At 36.5% G+C, this 23,280-nt stretch overlaps 1 protein-coding gene and 1 long non-coding RNA gene across 4 annotated transcripts; one reads left to right on the forward strand and one right to left on the reverse strand.

The window, feature by feature from the left end:
- Nucleotides 1-4,358: 4,358 nt before the first annotated feature.
- Nucleotides 4,359-11,614, reverse strand: LOC135261130 (CMP-N-acetylneuraminate-beta-galactosamide-alpha-2,3-sialyltransferase 2-like). Of its 3 annotated transcripts, XM_064347089.1 has the most exons (8): nucleotides 10,882-11,614; nucleotides 9,814-10,282; nucleotides 9,509-9,702; nucleotides 8,095-8,274; nucleotides 6,868-6,913; nucleotides 6,515-6,631; nucleotides 4,689-4,864; nucleotides 4,359-4,624 (listed from the first exon to the last, which is right to left on the reverse strand). In XM_064347089.1, the coding sequence occupies exons 2-8, from the start codon at nucleotides 10,087-10,089 to the stop codon at nucleotides 4,621-4,623; spliced, it is 993 nt and encodes a 330-aa protein (XP_064203159.1). In that variant the 5' UTR covers nucleotides 10,090-10,282; nucleotides 10,882-11,614; the 3' UTR covers nucleotides 4,359-4,620. The 3 variants fall into 3 exon arrangements, with proteins under 3 accessions (XP_064203159.1, XP_064203158.1, XP_064203160.1); XM_064347088.1 differs by having other exon boundaries at nucleotides 4,359-4,864; XM_064347090.1 differs by having other exon boundaries at nucleotides 4,359-4,864; nucleotides 6,511-6,631.
- Nucleotides 11,615-11,802: 188 nt separating this feature from the next.
- Nucleotides 11,803-16,455, forward strand: LOC135261131 (uncharacterized). Its single transcript, XR_010331841.1, has 3 exons — nucleotides 11,803-11,938; nucleotides 13,663-13,776; nucleotides 15,772-16,455. It is a non-coding gene; the product is annotated as an uncharacterized LOC135261131 (long non-coding RNA).
- Nucleotides 16,456-23,280: the final 6,825 nt, after the last annotated feature.

The raw sequence follows: 23,280 nt of genomic DNA on the forward strand, positions 1-23,280 counted from the left end.
CTGGCAGAGGAATTAGAAGAGATTAAAAAATCCCTCAATTTTATGTCTGAGGAGATCAGCAAAGTGGTAAAACAGCAAGTTAACCTCATGGGTCTAATTGAGGAGGTCCATGAGCTGAGGGTTACAATCAACCAAAGACCAGAGGATCGAACTGCTGGAACAAAGGATTGACGACTTGGAGCAGTACTCCCATGCGGATGACCTTATCATCACTGGGCTGGATACCAAACATCGCAGCTATGCCAGGGCTGCAGCCGGTGTCTGACAAGGTGAGGAGGCACCACTTGAGGAGCTGCACACTTTAGAGCAACAAGTGGTTCAATTCCTGAGCAGTAAGAACATTCAGCTAGAGAGACAGCAAATTTCAGCCTGTAACATTATCCCACGCAAGGATAAAAAAAACAAGCCAACAATTGTTGTCCGGTTTGCAAATCGAAAGTATAAGGTTGAAGTGTTGAGACAGTCCAAAAAACTTAAGGATACTGGGGTGTATGTAAATGAGCACCTGACGAAGAAAAATGCTGAAATTGCTATGAATGGCCGTATTCTCAGAAAGCAAAACAAAATACAAGCAACATGGACAAGGAATGGAAAAGTGTTTATAAGGTTAAATGGACCACCAGAGCAAGCCAAGGTGGTTGTGGTATGGAATCTGAGAGATCTGGATCAATATAAGTGACAATGTTTATAGATGGGGTCGGGTTGCAACGGAAATTTTTGCAAATCTTATTTCTAAGCCACTTTTTTTCTTCATAAAATGACAGATGAAGATTTTCATTTTCTTATTGAAGAAACTGAGAGTAGTGATCTCTCTGAGAATGAAAATTCCTTAGTTGAGAATATATGTAACAAGAAAAAATGTGAGGAGGAGTTAAATCTAAGTTTTCTAAATTTGACTGAACATAAATCATTTAGTTTTGAAAATAACATTGATCCTGAGGCAAATTTTTATAATGATTACAAATCAAATTCTGAATATTATTCTGAGAATCTGTTTAATAGTCTTCATTTGGAGGGTTTTTCAATCATACATTTTAATAGCAGAAGCCTCTATACAAATTTTGTTCAAATCAAAGATTATTTAAAATCATTAAAACATACATTTCAGGTCATTGCCATAAGTGAGACTTGGTTAACAAATAAAAAGGGTGCTGATTTTGTGTTAGAAGGGTATGACAATTTTAATGCAAACCGGATAAATAAAAGGGGTGGTGGCGTTGCCTTTTATGTACAGAAAGATTTTCAGTGTAAGGTAATTGACAGTACAATTGTTAATGATATCATGGAGAGTTTGACAATTGAAATTCATCCTACTAAATTTAAGAGTATAATTTTGAGTTGCATATATAGAACGCCTGGTTCTTGCATTGATTAATTTATGAATACCATAGTTGATATTTTTGGGAAAGTATGTCATAAGAAATCACTTTTTGTTTGTGGTGACTTTAATATAGACTTGTTAAAATATAATGAACATAAACTAACAACAGACTTTTGTAATGTAATGTTTAGTTTTGGTCTCTGGCCCCTTATTGATAAACCTAGTAGGATAACTAAAGAAAGTGCCACACTTATTGATAACATTTTTACTAATGTTCATGGCCAAGCAACAAGTGGTTTGTTTTTAAGTGATATCAGTGATCATCTTCCTATTTTTGTGATTTCACATACTTTAAAGGTTAAATGTTCAGTTGGTGTGAGTGAGCCTTCTTGTAAATTAGTAAGAATAAGGACACCAGAAAGAATTGAGGCCTTAAAGATGGACCTTATAAATTACAACTGGCCTATGATGCATTTTTGTTCACATTCATAGAGTTATATAACAAACATTGTCCTATTAGAAAGTGCTGGTTGAAGGATAAATATAAAGGAAAGCCATGGATGACAAAAAGTCTGCAAAGGGCATGCAAAAAGAAAAAATTACTTTATAAGAAATATTTACAATTGAGAACCAGTGAAAGTGAAGAAAAATATAAGTTGTATAAGAATAAATTGATTTCCATTATGAGATTACAGAAGAAGGAATACTACAATAAAATATTAGAGGAGAGTAAAAACAACATTCAAAGGACTTGGAAAGTAATTAATCATATTATTCGGAATAGATCTTATAAATCTGAATTTCCAAGTTATTTTTTAAATAGCTCTGATGCTACAGTGGACAATATAAAAAGCATTGTTGATGATTTCAATGACTATTTTGTGGGTGTTGGCACTACTTTGGCCAGCAAAATTGTTGTGCCTGATGATAAAAAAGATTTGTTTGATAATCTGATTAATGGTAATATCAGTTCTATGTTCCTTTATGGGGTAAATGAAACTGATATAATTGAAATTGTAAGAAAATTCAAAAACAAAACATCAACTGATATAAATTCCATTGACATGGTAATTATTAAAGAAGTAATTGATTTTATTGTAAGACCTCTGACCTATATATGTAATCTGTCTTTTCAAAGAGGTGTTTTTCCTAATAATATGAAATCAGCAAAGGTAATACCAATATTTAAAAATGGAGATAAGCACTACATGGATAATTATAGACCGGTGTTCCTTCTTCCTCATTTTTCAAAAATATTAGAGAAATTATTTGTGAAACAATTGGATCTCTTCATTGGTAAATATGAATTATTGAGTGAACACCTGTATAGATTTAGGGAAAATAGAACTACTACATATGCAGTAATGGAGATGGTAGAAGAAATAACAAAGGCAGTTGAAAATGATGAGTGTTCTATTGGTATTTATATTGACCTACAGAAGGCTTTTGATACTATAGATCACAGCCAATTATTGAGAAAATTGGAGAAGTATGGAATAAGAGGTATAGCTTACTCTTGGCTGGAAAGCTACTTGGAAAATAAACAAATTAATGAAACTGTGTAAGGATTTAGGAAGGTCACCTGTGGGGTACCCCAGGGATCGGTGATTGGTCCAAAACATTTTTTTTACTTTATATTAATGATGTTTGCAATGTTACTGAAATGTTAAAATTTGTCATTTTTTCAGACGATACAAATTTATTTTGCTCTGGAAATTTTGTATGCTATTGAAAGGGAGCTGGAAATTCTCAAAACTTGGTTTGATGTTAATAAATTGTCTCTCAATATTAAGAAAACTAAATTTATGGTTTTTGGTAATCAAAAAGAAATTGATGGGGATATTGAATTAAAAATCTTTGATGTTGAAATTGAAGTTTTGAGTTTTTGAGACAAAATTCTTAGAGGTTGTGATTGATCATAAATTAACATGGAAACAACATATTGACTATATTAAAGGAAAAATTTCAAAGTCAATAGCAATCCTTTATAAATCTAGGGATATATTCAATTATAAGGCCTTGTATATAATTTATTGCTCACTTATACTTCCTTATATGTCTTACTGTGTGGAATTGTGGGGGTCGGCCTTTAAAACAACTATAAATTCAATAGTCTTACTACAGAAACAAGCCATACGTATTATTAATAAGGCTGGTTACTATGATCACACTAATCCAATGTTTATAAAATCCCATGTTATGAAATTTAATGATTTGGTGTATTATAAAAAAATGCAAATCATGTTTAGAGCTAAAACAAAGTCACTCCCAGACTGTGTACAAAGGTTTTTTTCAATACAGGAGTGCAAATATGATTTGAGAGATGTTTGTAAGTTTACTGTACAAAAAGCTAAAAAAGGGATTAAAAGGAGATGTATTTCTATTGTTGGGGTTAAATTATGGAATAATGCTAATATAAATGTAAGAATGTGTAATTCGCTTTTGGTTTTCAAAAGAATGGTTTATAAAGCTATTTTTGAGGGTTACAATTGTGAATGATTTTTATTTTATTATTATGTTTATTTTTGGAGGGTAGCTTAAATTGATAAGAATGTAGGATAGACATATATAAGCATTATGCTTCTGCCTATATAGGCATATATAAGCATTATGCTTCTGACTGTTTATATTTATTGTATTGTGTGTGATGACTGAATAAAAATACTACTACTACTACTACTACTACTACTTACAAATTACTGAAGTGTAGTTAATTAGCCAGTCATATGCATTTGGCTTTTAATTAGTTGGCAAAATATTTGCTTCAGGTGTTTCAATAGTATCACATCAGCTATCCTTCCAGTGACTCAAATTGGGATGGCAGGTAGGCCATCCTGCCAAGTTATGCCTTGACAGGTTGGCACTTTTCAGGGTATTGTAAAAAGTGGCTTATGCAGACAACCATGACTAAGTACATACTTATAAAATCAGACTTTGACATGCATTTCCAAAAGCATAATATATCTGTCCAGCGAAAAATCTCAGTGTCAAGGAAGGAAAAATAAAAATACAAAGCATTTAGTAAACTGAAGCAAGATTGAGAAAAGGAAAGTTTATTTCAGGGGCAAATTATACCAAAACCTAAGCAATGAAAAAGTTGTGATGTGATTGCATGCTGGGTTAACCAATGTGCTGTGCTGGGGAAGTATGCAGCAATGACCTGCTCAGAACCAAAGGTTCTAATACTCCTTGCTCTGCAATCCACATGGTCAACACATCAACACAGGGTACCCTTCCTCAAAATGTCCATTCCACTTTCCAACACCCTACCTTGACTTTTAAGCACTGAACTTTCAAAGTTAACTTACTGGTGAATATGTCAACATAAAACAAGTTATGGGCCTTTACAGAAGCCTTTCTGTTTCACCTTGTTTTCAGAATATTCCCTTTGCTAAGCTTGATTTTCCCAGCTTCATGGAGCATCTCTAAGATGTGATATTCTGTGTTCCCGCTGTGTTTATACAGGTGCGTGGAGCCTTCCACTTTCTCCCAGTAGTGTTTCCACAGTCCTTTTCTGTCTGCACCATATCCATAAACACTGACCTAAACAAAGAGAATAAAAACTTTTTTTGTTAAGTCGAAGAGAGCTTGCTAGCTCCATTTCAGTCACTCACGAAAACTGCTAAAGTTTCTCCATGTAAAATTAATTGAGTGCCTCACAGATGGTTGCATCAAAAATATTTATATTTTTAAAGGTCAACTTGCTATACACTTTGCCCAACCAGTGTGTATGTGGTAGTGTTTTCATATCTTTAAAATTAACTCTCAGCTTTCAGATAATTTCTTCAGCTAGGTTTTCAGCTGAGTTGTGAGCTGATTATTCATGCATATTTTAAAATAAAACTTGATTATTTTAACTATTTTTAGATTTGAGTTAACTCACAGATTATGCTTTGGAACCTATGGGTGATTTAGGTAAATTTAAATCTTGCACCCTGTTTGAATGGCAAGCGCTGTTCTGATGAAGATCGATGTGGTCGAAACGTTAACTGTCCACACAGTAAAATAAAAAATATTATTTGTTTTTTGGAGCATCAATCAAGTGTGCAAGTTTTTTTGATCTAATACGCACAGCAAATTTTACCAGTGGTGTGAACTTTAGACCTAGTCCTGCAGATCCGGCATCCTGTACATCCTGCACAACCTTAGTAGTGTGAAGGTTTTTTTTTTTTTTTGTCCCAAACTTCAGTGAGAATACATTTTTTGACTGTAATCAAAGCTGAGGATGAATTTGCCTGTTATATTCCTACATTAAGTACCCATGTGAAAAAAACAGTATACTAAGCATATTTAATATAAACTTTAATTATGCTTCAAGTATTCTTAAGTATAAAATAGTATACTTAAGATATATTTCAGCATACTATTTTTTCCCATGGGTAGTCACCCTTTTCAGAACAAAAACAATCTGTTCAGCCAGGGCATTTGACACAGGAATTTTAAGAACCAGGCATGTAAGAGCATAAAGCTGTGGTTTTCACCCTCATGAGTCAGCAACTGCAGAATAGTGGATGTTCTGGGCCACTTGGACTCAAGGATGAACTGATTAAATTTTGGTGGTCAAAGGTCAAGGTCGCTGTGACCTCATGTCCATCTCATTCTCTCGTGAACATGATATCTCAGGAACGTCTTGAGGGAATTTCTTCAAATTTGGCACAAACGTCCACTTGGACTCAAGGATGAACTGATTAGATTTTGGTGGTCAAAGGCAGAGGCATACAACCACGAGGCGGTATTTTTAGTTTTGTTTTTTTTGCTCTGTTCAAAAAACGTCTGAACTGTATTACATATCAGCAGACAAATCTGAATTGGGCTGCAGTCTGAACTGAACATAGTTCATGATAATTCAAAGTATTTATTTCTAATACAATATTCAGAAAATAAAAAGTGGAGAAAGTATGTGCAGCAGAATTTAAGACTTGTTTGTCATCATTTTCTTTGCAGTCAGTTGCTGTCCAGTTTTCCTTAATTTTGCTGTATTTTTATGATTTTTAGAAAATTAAAAACAAAATTTTTAAAAAATAAAATACTCAGAAAAGCATAGCATAGAGTAATATTATGAAGCAAGTTTCTTAATAAATGGTATACATATGTATATACCAGTGTACTTTCTGTACACAGATCATTTACATTACATTGGAAATACACGTGGCTCACACATCCCCCATACTCCTCCATACACAACTTACTCACTTCATCACAGATGTGGACAGCAAACAGGAGCACAAGCATGCCTGTTGAGGGGCACCGTGAAGTTTTGGTCCACTGATCCTGAACGTACTTCAGAAAAGCTGGATTGTAAAACAAGACCTGAAAGAAATTGTGTTTGTGATTAAAACAACATTTTTTAGTAATGATGAAACACTAGACAGACCCAAATGGAAGTTTGATAACTAATTTAAAAATCAAGGAGCACAGATTATGCCTGTCTAATGTTTGTGGAAATAAACTTCAAGCTTATTTTAATGCTTTGATGGATTTCTGGTATTCTCTTCTGTAGTATCATGAAAATACTACCGTGTCAATGTGCAGTGAAAGGAACCAACCTTTTTCTTGTTCAACTTAATCCTCGCAGGTACACGACGATAGGTGCTTTGGGGGGGGAGACAACATTCAATGAATGTTTTTGAAAATTCTTTTTCAAATAGCATTTCTGTTCAAGCGTAGACAATTCATGAATCTATGCAATAGTCCTTTTATCTATAGCTAGATAGCTAGGTCTCTAAAGTTCACAGAGAATGGTGCAATAAACATTAAACATCCAGTGAGTGGCAGTTCTGTGGGCAAAAACACCTTCTTTACGCTTTTGCGTTAACGCTCTGGCTTTATTTTTAGACATCACATGATAACTATGCCAAATAGAGAATTTCTAAGTGCCACCATTGTCATGTAGGTCATCCATTTAACAAGAACCCCCTTCCTGCAGTCTCATCTGCAACTCCACCCCCCAAGCATGACACACTGGACAATAGTGTCTGTCTGGGAGTTGATAAAAATATTCTTTCACCTCCAAGAATTCGTATTTCATCAAAGCAACAAGATAAGCCTAACAATAGCCCGAAGCTATGCCAGTACAGCAGTAAAAACTGCTGTACACTACAGCAATGAAAACCAAAACAAACTAGAGGATTTTTACTGGAATTTTTTGTGATAATCATTCTACTATCAATATCTGCAACTAAATATGGAATAAATATACAATATTTCCATTGGTTTTACACATAAAGATGTCCCTTTCAAGATTCAGTGGTTATTTATTGTACCGAACAATCTATTTGAGAAATAAACACTCAAATAGAATGCGGGGGTAGGTATTTACAAAGGTCACATGAAAAATCCCACTTGCTATTTCCTACCTAGTAGTAGATAGGCATACCAAATAAAGTGGCCACTAAGTGTATGTTTACAACAGTGAATACATTATTTTTAAAATTAGTCCATTCCTCTAAAAACATAATATTGCTGTACAAGCTGCTCTCTGGAGTTACTAGAAACTTATTTTCTTGCGATTAACAATGCTCAACTTGCCCTATGCCTTCCATGGTAGAGCTAGCTGGTTGTCAGAAACTTCTCAAGGTCAGGGCCTATCACAACAAAATCTGAAATAACATGAAAAACCAACAAGTTAGCTGTAGCTGTGAGTTAACACTCCATCTCTTGGACAAAGATGCAACTATTCTTCAAACACAGAGCAGAGGTTATATCCATAAAAGCAGGCTCACAAGGATAGGTTGAAATTGATCATTGATATGTGTATATTTTTAGAGACTTACGACTTGATAGATCCATCAGTTACCACACTGATAAGCCACTCAAAGTCTCTCATTTTGAACGGTACGAGCACCAAACTGGTGTTGTTCTCCAGGTCGATGGCGCTCTCAGGGTACATGAAGTGATGCGTTGTCCTGTTTCCAACATCTTTTTCATAACCAACTGTTCTTGCTTCATTCATCCTAACAAAGACAGATATATAACATGATAGGTTAAGGCAGACAATGTTTTATTTCATTATATTCTATTCCTGATGAGATTTATTTGGGTGTTGAACAGATTAAATATGGCTGGTGGCACATGCCGTTCAGTACTGTAAGCTGCAGGCCAGCTTGCTAAGATCACTAAGAAAAAAATGTATCTTGCCAGCTAATAGATAGCAAGATCAGTGCACTATTACAATTTGTACAAATTCTAATAAAACTTTTTTCTGTTGCATGTCACTGTTTTATCCTTAGCCTACCTTATAAGTAAGCATTCGCCTATTAAAATTGCATTGCTTTCCAACATGAAGAACAACCAGAATAAAAACTAAAAACAGAAATCAACCAAAAAAAGAAAGAAAAAGGAAATAGCAGGTCACTGAAAAAACAAGTGTGTTTGGAAAGGCGATGCTGAAAAAATAATTCTGATGAAACCTCTATTATAGCTGGTTTGATAATTGGTTCATTTAAACCAAGGTCTATGGCTGCAAAATGAGAATAGCCTACTCAGGTAAGTTAATGATTATGATAATAATCATGGAAATAAAACCCATTTTTTGGCTTGTATACAGCCAAAAGATTTATATTTACTGATGGTCCCATACTGTCATTACCACTCGTGGTCAAGAAGAAACAGTTTAGAATACATTGTTACAGATGGAAATGGCTCTGAGAAACAACAACAGAAGAAAGGGCATAAATAAAGGTTTTATTAAGAGCACTAAACTTCTTCTTTAAGTGCAATGCATTTGTGCCAGTATGTATCCATGTCCTCTCAGGCCTTCCACACCTCAGAGTAAGATTAGCTGATATTGTTTTTGTGAAATCCATTTACTCTCTAGTTTTGTTTAAAGTTACTGACTTCTTGCACACACTGTTCCTTAACTTCATTGCATTTATGATTTAGTTTGAGTTACTTTTTAGTACAAAACCAACATTTCATGAGCCCTGAGTTCTCTGTCTAGTCATTTTTAGCATGAGCACCAACAGCTCCTTCGTGGCTTTTGCCTTGTTCCCTTGCAACTGAAGTTCCCTTTTTAACTTTTAAACTGGCCGCAACAAGAATGTTTTCTTTCTGTATTGTCTCATCACCGGCAACAATCCCAATAGCCTATTGACAGGAACAATTCTATTTCCCCTAGCACAAATTTTACCAATGTGTCTTTTTTAAAAATACAAACCTCAGCAAACCTAGGCCTGTTGCCAGTCTTACCTCATCACAAAGTCATGGTCATCTATCTGAGGCCCATAAGAAGAGCCCAAGAGGTTGTTGGAGTTCCCAACGACAGCACAGGTTCGGCAGCGAGAGGGGCCACGGTCCATGTACTGTTCTCTTCCAGGGAAGAACTGAAACACCTTCTTCATTACCACTTGGAATGGAGGAGGGACATAGTATGGTTGTAGACTCTGGAGAAAGAATTATATTATGCTAAAATTGGCGATAGGTTAAAAAACAGATTTTATTAAATTTTATTTGTACGTCAAAATATCAAATTGTGAAGCATGCAGATGACTCACGTTCCAAAACTTCAGAGTGTCAGCAGGAAGGTTGACATTTTTCTTGGATAACAAGGGATGGACCATTTTATTAAAACGACTATCAAACCACTCTGAGATGTTTGGTTGTGACAAGCAGTGGTTGCAAGCACAGTGTTCATTACGTTGTTTTTCTTTCTGAACAGGGCATTCTTTGGCAGTGAAAAACAAACATGTGACTATCCAATAGCCACAAGCCAAAATAACAACAGCCAATTGCAAACAATTGACAATATTCTTTCTAAAAAGGAAATGCATTATTATGAATGATGAACAGAAATTTAACTCATGTCATTGAACTAGAAGTGAGGGGTCTGATGTTTGGAATCCAAGAAAAGAACTCAAAAAAAAAATTCAAAACCCAAGGTATCCAGATAAAAGTGGGATTGCATTCAAATTCCAAAATCAGCTCATAAAGATGACATTGTCAGAGCCATTTGTGAAATGCTCCCTGTGAAAGTAAAAAAAAAGAGTCATGTACTATGATACATATAAACTATCACAAAGTGTCAATTCTGTTTCTTCAAGTGAACTGACGCTTCCACAAGTGAAATCACATAGTAAATCTATTTCAATAATACTGTCTTTCAGTTACATTGTAAATATGAGAATATCTCATTCTGTTTTTAAGTACACAATATTCAAACTTGGAAATATCTTAAACACTATATTTGTCAATTAATTATTATTTAAAGATTATAGTTATAAAGCACATATGCAATACAATACAAAACAGCATGCACTTTTCATAACTTGACAGATAATTTTACATAAGACAGAACCTTAGAGGAGGATCGACTTCACCATATTCACCTGCAGTGCTATCATACCATCTAATCATGTTAAATGAAGATCAGATAAATATATTTCACAGGAGAAAATGGAGAGAAATAGCCAAGTACTACATTGTCCTGTTGCTTTCATCTGCACACAAATAGATAGTTTTCTCAAATATATTCCGCCTCAAAAAAGTAACTTCTACAGCATGCCATTTCTACATGAAAACAGTACACACAGTTGTCAAGGCCAGAAACTTGAATAAGAGCTTACCTCAACAGAAGTTAACTGAAAATTAAGAATATCCCCAGAAACCCATCGAAGAACCTAAATGCTGTGTTTGTTGAAATGTTGCAGTACTGGTCTATCATGGTTTATCATGAATTGCCAAACAGTTGGCTGCACTTAGTCACGTACTGAATCTTCAAACATGCAGTGGGTGTGTAAAACCAGTTTTTCCAGTTCAGTCGCAAAGCAAAAAATGAATCTATATCTTTGAATGTAAACGCAGAACAGAACATACAAATGCATATAGCCCCTTCTTATAGGGGTTATATAAAATGAAGTTGGATCAATATAATGGAAGTGTGGACTCATAACCTGGAACTTTTAGTGCATTTTTTTAAAAGGTGGTAAGCAGAGTAGTGTAGTTGTAACATGAACAAAGGTTGTATGCTTTTAACCTTTGTGTTGTCCTCAGGTCAAAAGTTACCCTTTTCCAAGCTTAACAGCAGTGAAACCCGCTAAATAGATTTTTTTTTCAGCATGAAATTAGATTACTTTTTCTGGATTGACCATACCATTAGAAAATGTTAAACAGTCCCCTTTTATATATATTTTTTAAAAGTAGTAGGAGTAGCATTCGGTCCGCCACAGAAGCGGATTGGTCTAGGCTGCGCCGGCTGGTGGAGGGAGCACACGCACCTGGGTTGCATTAGCTAATCAGTCCAGGTGCTTAAAGGTGTGCTGCGCTCCCCAGTTCAGGACCGAGAGTGCAAACTCACACAGAGAGTGCGTTTATGATTTTCGTTTAGTTTTATTTTGGACTTTTATTCCAGGAAAGAAAAAGAAAGTAATCCGCCACGGGGAAGTGGGAGGAGCTGGCGCCAGTTGGATAGCCGGCCAGCTATGTGCGGCGCACGGGAAAGTGGCAGCGAAGTTTTACTTTCTTTTGTCTTTGTTGTTTTTGCCCGAAACCCATGAGGGAGAAGGGTAAAGGTGTCCGTTTATTTGATTTCACATTTGTGTGGGCGCGCTCTCTCTCTCCATGCTGCAACCAACGGTGTTCCTCGGCACTGCAACATCTTCCTCCCAGGCGTCACGCTGACATGTGAAAGTTTTTTTTTTTTTTTTTTAACCCTGCTGTTAAGTCTGAAATCATAATCAAAGTAGTACACATCTATGTGTGTTTTGTAACAAAAGCGAGTGGGGCAGACTGAAAAAAAATATTTTCTCTAGAATATGAATTAGTTAAAGTGATGTATTGGTGAGTGACAGTTTCTAGATGAAAAATATTGATTTAGGGTTTAAAATGTAACAAAAAAGCTTTACATTTTAGGGCTGGTGATTTTTGACCCTGTGGGCACAGGGTGCATACATAACATGAAGATGACACAAGGGATAAATCCCATTTGCACTCTACAAAACATATGTACACCCCTAGATTCAATCAGCCAAGCACTTAGCCAATTTATACCAGGCATATGCAATTCAGTCTAGACTTTTTTTGGATTCTGGATCAAATTAATCTTGTGCTCATAAGGTTCCACCTTTTTCCTAAATACTGAAAATCCAGGACATACAAATTGCTGCACACACTGAAAAGTGTAGTGTCCACACTGGAGGTGGGAGGGAAAATGATCTGACCTTTCCAAAGAATGAGTTTGATAGTGGGTAGTCTTCATACTACATTATAATATCTACATACAATTAGTAAAATATGCACAAAAATGTTTTTAAAAGAAATTTTTGAATTCAGAAACATAAATAGTTGAAAAATTATATAAATAAAGCAACAACCTAATGTAGTTGTTGCCAACCTCTGAAACCCATTATAAAATACCCATTTTTAATTTAAAAATTCAAATCACATTTGGGTTTGTGTTTTAATTTAAAAGTTAATTGTAATAAATTGTAGTAAAAGAATTTTTTAAAAACCGGGCTGAGACAGGGGGTGTTGCACACCCCAACCTCTGTCTTGTCCAACAAATCGTAAAATTACAAAAAAGGAAGTTTAAGCTTTTTTTAGATGTCCGTATAATTTGAATATTAAACTGGCTGAGTAGGACCAACTGTGCTCCTTTTCACTTACTCCACATGTATGGAGACCAAAGTCACAGAACAGAGCATCAGCTTTTTTTCCTCAGTTTCCACAAGAAGTGATACTTTTTGTCAAGAAATTAAATAACCATAGTTCATGGGTGTATTTTGGTATGGCACACTATGGCAGTTGTCATACCCACGGCCAAATATATTTTCTTCAAAATAAAAAAAAAACTGTGGAATTAGATTAATAGAATGTTAAACAAACATTTGCACTCTGGATCGAAATTCATATCTATTGTGCTCATTTTCTTTCAAAATTCTTTTTGAATTATACAAGGTGTAAGATCGCAGATGGCAGAAAATGTGCCACCCAGTACATCAGAGGCATACATATTAACACTGAACCCATATGGGCCCCAAGAGAATTAATAAATCATAGTCAAACCAAAACTTAACTAATCACATAAATATAGACATGAAACAAGACAGAAATAGAAGAGGCAAAATTGAAGAAAAGAAATTAAAAAACAGAAGAGAGAAAAGAAGAAAGGAGAGACATGAAAGTAAAATAAAAAAGAGAAAAGAGAAGAGAGGAGAGAAAAAATAGAGAAAAATAAGAGGAAAGTAGAGTTCTCAAGCCTGACCTGAGCTCGGTGGAACCTGATCAGTACCACTGGGTTCAGGCTGGGCCAGGCTTGAGACATGGATATGAGCCTAGGGCCAGGTTGCAGCATCCCCCCCAAAATATCAGGCAATGCTAGCTGTGTGTTGTGTCTTCTCTTGTTGCAGCTAGCAGTTCTGATCAGGTCCCGGTCACTGCAATGTAGGAGCTGTCCATTCCTTTGTGCTGCATGATGACTAGCCCATAAATGTCAGGGCCACTTACAGGAGAGTGGCTGTCAGGTCAGTTCTTGCAACACCCAACACCGCCTCCTGTCACTGTCTCAGTATGGCAGAAGAGCAATTGCAAACACTTGTCATCAGTTTAAAAGAGGTGCTGCAAGAGGGAGACACAGTCAGAATGACAACCGACATGTGGACTAATGATTATTGAAAAGTCAACTGTATTACAGTTATTTGCCACTTTATTACCAACAAGGATTTTAGGTTGATTGAGAAGAACCTCTGCATGGCAGTTGAGGTCTCCAAGACATTAGAGAACATCAGGCACAGAATACTAAAATTTCTGGTTACCAATTTTGGACATGACCCCTTTCACTTGAGCAAAATTATTTGGGGGACTGATCAGGGTGCCAACATCTTGTTGGCCTTTAGGCCCTCTCAGAGGCTGGACTGCCAGGATCATGTCATAGATATTGTTCCATAACGCGGCTTTGAGACATGCACCGGCCCTTGTAGAAACCGACATAAAAGACACGATCGCTGCCGCTAAGACCCTGGTATAGCAGCCTTAATTGTTTAAAAAGAAGATAAATCATTGGTGCATGATATTCGGCTAAATTTGTTGGCCGATTCCACAGGGGGCATGTAGGAGCTCTACCCCCTTAGATACAGCGTTTGCTCCTCAGTTTGAATCCAGCCCCACCCCCCTACAAACACACATACATACACATAGGGTTGTTACAGTATACCAGTTTCACAATAGATCATGGTGTGAGATTTTATGGTTACGTTGACATTAAAAATAAAAAAGGATTAGCCTAAAATACACCTCAATATATGAAGTGGCCATATATATATATGATAAATTTTTTTCCTGTTTCCCTAATTCGTGGTGATCTGGCATGTAAAATGCGCTGCTGTTCTGACTGCTGAGAATGTGTTTACTTGGGATACTTGCCGTGGTGGAAATATTTCCCACAAAGGTGATCTCATTGCTCCGTTCCTGTGGGAGGTGGTAGAGCACTGAATTGCACGTGTACGGACCTGAAACGGCTACGATAGCCACATTACATTCAGTTATTGACTGCATTACGTTTATCAAGCATTTCGTTTATGGAGACTCCCCCCTACTTTTGCGAAAGGAGAGAATCTAATAAATCTTTTTAAAACACTTAACTTCTTCAGTTGCCTGATAGAGAAGTTAAGAGAAGGTGACTCTGGAGATGGTTGCCTACTGGGTACGGAATTAAACAACCTGGAATATTAAAACTGTGTTTTGAATTTTTTACTAATCAAACGTGTTAACATTTAAAAATGACAGTGCCTATCCATTGCATTCACTTATCCTCACGCCTGTCCAAAACTGGCTTCACCAAAAATGGAGCAATACAACAATATTACTTGCTGCAGCTGTGCTCATTTACATAGCCAGTCTTAGTAAATACCCTGCTAAATTGAAAACATGGCGACGCAGAATTTTGTGGCAGTGGCAGTCATTTGCAGCATGCTTAGCAAATATGTCCCTAAGTGTTTATATCAGATTGACCGCTGTGGCATTTCTAGTGTTAACCAGCTGACAATGCTGCCCCCTCAAGATAAAAAAAAAATGTACAATCATGTGCTGTCCCTTCGACAACTAATGCAGTGACAGGCAGATGAGGAGAAGGAAGCGGCATCCCAACTGCAGGCCGCTCAGCAAAGAGGGCAAGCTGTGACTTCTCAGAGTAGAAGAATGTGATTGGGAACATGAAGATGAACACGATGAGGTAATGATATAAACCAATATGATATACACCGATCATGGTGTTGTATGGCCGATTCAGGTTTCCGATTTTTTAAAGCCAAATCAGCTGATTTAAGTTTTTTATTTTTTTATTTTTTATTTTTAAAGCAACAGGTAACAAAGAAAACATAAGATTGTTTATTTGCTCTATAGGTTACCGATACATCCAGATACTTATTATATTACTTATTATTAACAGCATTATTTTTATATTGTTGCCGTAGGAGCTCTAATTCAATGTGGCTGAATCTTTTCTCAACTGCTTGCAACAGAGTGCTTCACATCATGATCTGCGCCAGCACTTTACCTTAGGAGACGTTTCAGTGCAACGATGGACGGAATGACATCTTTCGAAGTCGCAGAAGAGTCGATTTCTGAAGTAAGCTCCTCAAAGGTGCAAGTAGAGTCAACGTGTTTTACCTTTTAATGTGCATTAACTTTATAAGATAATGTTGAAAATCCAAATCATGAATATGTTCAATTCACTAATTATTCAACATTCGACTATTATGAGATTGTCCTCGAGCCTCTTCACTTTGATGGCCGACCATATTTATTTGAACCAGGATACACAGGCGAAGAGCAAAATTAAATTTGTGTGCGCGCAGAATTGTCTAAAGGTCACAAGACACTGCTGTTGTACTCTTGAGCTAGGTACTGAACCTGCATTGCTTCAGTATATATGCAGTTGTATAAATGGATGCAATGTAAATACTGTGTAAAAGGTTCTGAAAGTCACTCTGGATAAGTGCGTCAGCGAAATGCCTGTAATGTAATGTAAAGAGAGTCTTCAGTGTGGCGGGCCATACAATCAGTAAAAGAAGCAGCATGCTGAGGCCTGACACAGTGGATGCAGCCCTGTTTGTAAATAATTTGATTTTTGGATCCCTCTTAGAGTGAGCCGCGGCTGCCGCCTCCTTCTTCTTCTTCATGTTTATTTCTGAAACTACAACAGGTAGCCTACATAATTTGAACAATTTCATCAATTTCATCAATTGCATTCTTTGAGTAAGCTACCAATGTTTGGACTCTAACAAGGGTTATTATATTATATATTTCCAAAAAGAATTTGATAAGGTACCACATGAGAGACTTATTAGCAAAATGAAGACAGTAGGAATTGCAGGATGTGTTTTGGAGTGTGTTTGGAGCTGGCTACAGGGTAGAACACAAAAGAGTACTAGTAGGAGGGATCTTATTGGAGCACGGTACTGTGGGAAATGGAGTCCTGCAAGGATAGACACTGGGACCACTGTTATTCCTCATTTATATCAATGACCTTGACAGAGAAAGTAGATAAGCAGAAAGACTCAACACTTGGAGGTTTTGTAAGAAATCACTCATCTGAGTGAATATTTATGAGGAAGACTGTGACTGCTTTTACTCCACAGCACAGGGCATGTTCAGTGAAGTTAATGACTTGATCTCATTTCATATTAGTGAGCATCTAAATACTTTGTTTTTTGTTTTGTTTTTTTAAGTGTTGAGGTCCTGGTTAGTTCTCTCCATGTGCCTGTTAGACTGGGGATGTAAGCCCAAAGTGAGGCTTGCTGTGGCACTTATGAGGGTACAAAATGCCTTCCAGAAGAGTGAATCTAATTGGGGCCCACTATCCGAGGATATGTCCACAGGGAGCCCATGTAAACAAAACACATTGGATTATTAATTGAATCATTTCTTAAGCAGAAGGGCACAAGTTTAGCTAGGGACACAAAATGATCAGCCTTACTGTCTCAGTGAACTATCACAAGGATAGTGTTGAAACAGTTAGATACTGGGAGTCCTGTGATGAAGTTGAGTGGTATATGTGACCAGCGATGGTGAAGAGTGGGGAGGGGGTGCAGCAAACCCGGAAGAGGTTGTCTTGAGGTTTTCCTGAACTGGCAAGGAGACTAGGGGGCCACAAAGGATCACATATCAGCCTCCTTCGACAGCCACCAGAATCTTTGTCTCAGGAAATTCAGTGTGCTGTATTCCTGGGTGACCCTCAAACTTGGAGGCATAGGACCACTGGAGGACCTAGGAATAAACAGCTGTGAAGACAAACAGAAGGTTAAGGGGCCCATTATCCAGATCACGTTTGGCTTTTTGCGCCTTCTTCACCTTGGATTCGATTCCCCATGAAACTGGACCCACAATACAGGAACTGGGAAGGATGGGTCCAGAAATGTCAAACTGCCTGGAAAGGGCATCATGCTTGATGTTCTTAGTTCCTGGATGGTACAAGATAGTGAAAGTGAACCAGTTAAAAAACCAAGACCACCTAGCTTGGCAAGCATGTAGGCACTTCTGAATGTAAATTCGATATTTGTGGTTGGTGAATACCACACCATGATGGCTAACCCCCTCAAGCCAGTATCATCACTCCTAACTGTATTGTTAAGTGTCTGTTTGTCCCTGTCAATGATTTTTGACTGTTGTTCCTCTTTGTTTGTCCATGAACCAAATGGATGCTTACTTACTGCCCCGGATCATGGAATCACTGACAGGAATGAAGAAGGTGGAGTAGTACCAGTGGGTATTGGCAGGTGGTGGTGCACCCACAGGACCACAAGAAGACCATATTTACCATCCTTGTGGGCCAGTATTCGTTCCATAATGTTCAGAATGTGCAATACACCAGCGACCTTCCAGCATCTCATGCAGAGGTTTTGCTGAATGATTCATTGCTTATCTACCTGGACAATATTGTATTCTTTCCCTAGATTTCTAGATGTACCTACGGCATCTGGAGGTAATGTTTCAATGGTTGGGGTGGCACAGGTTGAAGCTGGAGCCCCAGAAGAGCAGGTTGCTGCAGAAGGAGGTGCGGGCCATATTGTTAGCAGTGTGGGGGTGGCTACTGGCCTGTAGAAGACCGCTGCCAATCTGGGACTAGCTGGTGCCCAAGATGGTGCGGCAGATGTGGCCATTCCTCTGCAAGGTTTTCTTCTTTATACAGAGTTATTAATGTGAAGAACAGCTTGCCATGTTTTGGTGTAGAGGGTCACAGTCCTGGCTTGATGCAGTGCTGGATACATTCTGATGTGAGTCAATGGCAAGCCTAGATGGGGTTAATTTTGTCTTCTTATGTTCTAAGAACATATACACTATTATCATATTCAGTTGTTCTTTTAGTTGGTTACTACATTCAATAATGATCAACACTCAATGTTTTTAATTAATAAGAGGCGAAAATATTCCAATGTTTCAGCGTATTGTTTTTGTTAGTGAAATTCTGATGTTTTTAATTTTATTATTTTTGCAAACAGAATAAGCACCAGGTCAAACTTTTCTCCACACAGCACAATCAATTGCTCAAGAGCACTCAAGTGCTGCCTTGAACCAAAATGTCCCTTTTGTCTGGAAACAATTTAATTTTCTATTAGAAATTCCTGTCAAAATCTATTTGTAATTGCCTTTCATAACGTTTAAGTCTGACGTTCGCTCATTATTGGCTGAAAATCTGCATCTACTCCTTTGTATATTTTTATTTTTTTACTCAGTGCCAGGAGTTTATTTTCACCATGCACAACACTCTCAATGCAAAATGGAGTGAATTGTTAGCATTTTGTAAAATCAGGATGTATTATGGCAAAAATATGTGAAGAGATTAAATTGACAGGTTGTGACTGGTGGAAAAGCAGGTATGGAGTGAAGTAGGTTTAAGTTGTAGTTCTGAGGTATGCACTAATGGTGACTCTTGTACCACCAAACAGGGACCATTGTGTTGTTGGGTGGGGTTTAAATTCTATGTACCTTTGTCATTGAAATTGATTTGTAACTTCCTGAAACTCCTGAACTGGTTCTACAGCTCAGCAGAAGTGAGTATTCCAGGTGTTATTTTGGTCATTAGTGGTAACAGCACTGATTTTCAACTGCTTAATCCTAAAATATTAGTCTACATTCACACAGACATGGGGATAGTTAAAATTTGAGAAAAATACTCTGCCAAGCAATGTAAATATATCAACATGCAGAACCATTAAACAAAATTAATTAAGGCTAATAATTAATTAGGCTGAATAATCTTTTGGAATGCATGCTTATATAGTTATTATGATTTTTGGGAAATAATAAGCTTAATTTCTGAATGTTATGTAAGTCAGCCCAGTTCAAAATTGTGAAAGCAGACAGGACCAGGAAATAAAAATAAAATAACATAAAAACCTTACAATGTTACACAGAGAATGTGCACAGACCACATAATTGGTGGTTATTGTTCTTTCTAAAACTTGATGTTTCAGATTAAACCATCTTTCTGGCTGATACTATAATCTAAACTTTACTGTAATCTAAACTGACCTGAACCATGCAGGCTATTCTTAGGGGTGGAGCCTGTACAACAGACTATATGTATCAGGAGTCTAGTCTGTGCTGTCCAGACCTCTCTGCTGACAAATACAATAAGGAACTACGTTTCAGGAACAGGTAAGTTCAGTTTTGTCATGCTGGTAGAAGAGTACTAGAAATCAAAGAGTAACTTACTGCTTAGAGGAATAACGACAGTCATGCATAGCTTCACTGAAAAAAAAGCTAAGGAATTATTTTTTGCTTCATGCCAAGTAATAGTAATTATTACACAGTACAAACATTGCATTTGTGCTTTAACTTATAGTAGAATAGTTTAAAAAAGTACTCCTAATGTATAGAAAGTCCTCAAAACAAATATTTAGGTCAGACATCAAGGTCTATGCAAATACTGCAATCTGCTTAGAATGAAAATATAACAGAACAGCTTCACACCAGACTACATGCTGCTCCAGTTTTCACATTGCTACTTTTCATCCCAACATTATTGGAGTACATTAGGTATCTGCCAATCTTATGGATGACATGTTTTGTGCCTCAAAAGGTCTATTAAAAAAAAAAAACATTATTTTTTAAACCAATAAAATGTTGGTAGTGGGGTACACTAAAATCTTACTTAAATATTTATTTATTTTTGAGCTATATATTTAATCCATTCCTCTCAATCCTGCTGAATTTATCCTTTCCTTAATCTTACAATGCATGTCTTTGTACTGCATATATTGTTTTATTCTTTATCTTGAACCATTCTTTAACTGAGGGAAACTCAGTCACCAGCCTTTTAACAGGCATTTACCTGTTGAGAGGTCTCGATAGGTCTTTATGCCTACCTCTCATGTCTTGTGGAATAATTACAACGATTCTATCACAGGGTAAGTTCAAAACATATGGCAATGGCCACATTGTCTCCAGCAGGAGCACTAGGAGTCATTCTGAGCAGGAGAAGTGTGTGGTTTACTCTTTAATGTCATTGCCACATGCTTTTCTTTGACTAATTTTCCCTTTGCTGTGTTATGCAGTGTATAATATTGTAGGAGATTAAAATGTAGAAACACAGTATCTTGATCACTTGCCTCCCTTTTCATTTCACCCTTAGGGTCCATGTTTCACCATGCCATGCCAAAGCATCCCTTTTGTATGCAATATACCACATTTTAACATCAGATTTATAACATTACTGCAGGATAGGCAGGATCTGACAATCTATATTGCAATGATGGTTTTCTTATATCAAGAAAATAAATTTCAGAAGCAACTTTCACATGATGAGAACTGACAATGGTGTCAGTTGTGGTCATATTGTAATGTGTGTGCAACACTAAATCAACCTAAAACCTAAAACTTTTGGTGAATTATGTCACCACAAAGGTATAGTAACCAAAATAAACTAATGTGTCAATTTGGGGTTCACTCATTTGTCAATGTATTGTCAATGATATTTGCATACTGGACTTTTTACCTGGTAGTTGATGTGCACTGAGGTTACTTATGTAGAGTGACAAAGTCAACAGTAAAATAAAAGTCAGTTGCCAGCTCATATTCAGCTTAGGAAAATTATCTCTTTAATTTTTGTCATCTGTTGTTTGGGGTATACATTTGCTTAGTTTCACTTTTCAGACCCAAGTTTTGAGATCAAACAATCAATAAAGACCAGTAAACAATTGACTCTCCTGATTCCATCGGATCATTGACTTTAAATCTCTTTAAACAAGGACATAAGAAATAAAGAGAAAATGTAATGAATTTCCCATTTCAAATGTTAATATGCTGTCACATTGTTCAGGAAACACAATAAATAAAAGTATATTTCCCAAAGAGCACTCCTGGTTGTGCTCCTGTGTATATGTGTGCCTCTAGTTGATTTTTGCCCAGCAATAGATGGCGGCATGTCCAGAGTGTAGTCCTGCCTCTCGCCCAATGTATGTTGGGATAGGCACCTTTAAATCCATCTAATTTGAATGATTTTATTACAATAATATGGAAAACAACAGAGCTGCAATTTAAGCAAATGAATAATCCCCAAGCAATAAAAATATGTAGTCCTCACTTTAAGAACAAAGTCTAAGGGCCATGGTTGTTATCAAAAAGTCATCCTGGTAGGTGAAAACATCCTGGTAGTTCATCCTGGTAGGTGAAAACTTAATTGTTTCTCATGTCTAAATTTTACTTCTAAAATGTATATTGACTTTAAAACTTGATGTTGTATTTCACAAGAATACAGTCCTTTATACAAGCTTAGATATTGGATTTGGATTATACAATTCCTTGCACTACAAAAACCATGTATATACCTTATATTTGTGGATAAAAAGTTTAAGTTTCATTTGCTGTAAACACATTTTCCATTGTGTATCTACATGTTATTTAATAAATTTATAGAAATATTCTTTGTAAAATCCAATTACATACATATGCTCTTGGATAACTTTGTACATATTGTATATGTTAATAGTTAAACTGAAGTGACAATTGGTTTTGGCTTAAATGCATCAGCTTGATTCTTTTTAAACCAGATTAATATTTAAATGAGCTGTATTTATTACTGTATTTGAGGACAGCTTTTTACTTTCCTCAGAACAGTTTTTCTTGCCGAGAGCATTGCAAAAGATAAAAATGCATTGAAATGCAATGGACTCTGCAGTGCACAAACCACACCTGTTTGTTCAAACAAGCTCAAACCAACTCCAACTATCTGATTTCCTGTAGTCAGACCTGTCAGTACTAGCCCTGAAATGGAAGCTGGCATACTGATAATGTAACTTCACTTGTTGGGAATGTGTAATTTCCTAAGTATTCAGGTGTGGATCCTTTCATTCAGGTTTCACAGACTTATTTGATCCAAGTGAATGATAAGGACAAGTCTGTGGGCTAGAGTGCAATATCTCACAAGAGAAAGTATGTGCTGAATGGGTGTGCTGTAGTCATAAGCACAGTGCAAATCAGTCAGGACAACAGTTGTGTAATACATTATACAAGCTTTGTTCTTTTTGACAAAGGGAAACATTACATGTAACTTTCATAAATTATATACCCATAAAGAATTAAGGAAAATCATTTGGTTTAGGCCTGTGCCTACTTTGTTTTATTTAGGGGCCAATGTCTATTTTGTTTGTTATGGAGATACTCATTTTGTTTATGATTGGCCATGCTCTGTCTGCTTTATTTCTAAAGTCTAAAGTCTATTTCTAAAGTCTATTTTGTAGTTATTATAGGCCATGCCATGCACAGCCCTATCTCAAATATGTTATAGGCTATAGCCTATTTATTTCTTTATAATGCGAAAGCACATAGGCCATAATCTTAAAATTTGATTTATGAAGTAACATCATATTGTTCTATTGTTCTACCCACTGCATTGTCTAATGGTTAGCACCTGTTTTAGGCTACTACTCAAAAGTAAAATAAAGAAATGTTCTGTGACTTGAACTTTGAGTGATCTTTGACTTTATTCCTATATTTAAAATTGAATGGCTTAGCCTTGCATCACCATG

This window comes from Anguilla rostrata, chromosome 8, assembly GCF_018555375.3.
Source record: "Anguilla rostrata isolate EN2019 chromosome 8, ASM1855537v3, whole genome shotgun sequence".
Classification (NCBI taxonomy): Eukaryota; Metazoa; Chordata; class Actinopteri; order Anguilliformes; family Anguillidae; genus Anguilla; species Anguilla rostrata.

Coding starts and splice junctions, on each gene's coding strand:
- LOC135261130 (XM_064347089.1), bottom strand. CDS start 10,089: ATGCATTTCCTTTTTAGAAAGAATATTGTCAATTGTTTGCAATTGGCT. Junction 6,632..6,867: donor TTAAGTTGAACAAGAAAAAG/GTTGGTTCCTTT, acceptor AATTTCTTTCAG/GTCTTGTTTTACAATCCAGC. Junction 4,865..6,514: donor CTGTCCACATCTGTGATGAA/GTGAGTAAGTTG, acceptor CTCTTTGTTTAG/GTCAGTGTTTATGGATATGG.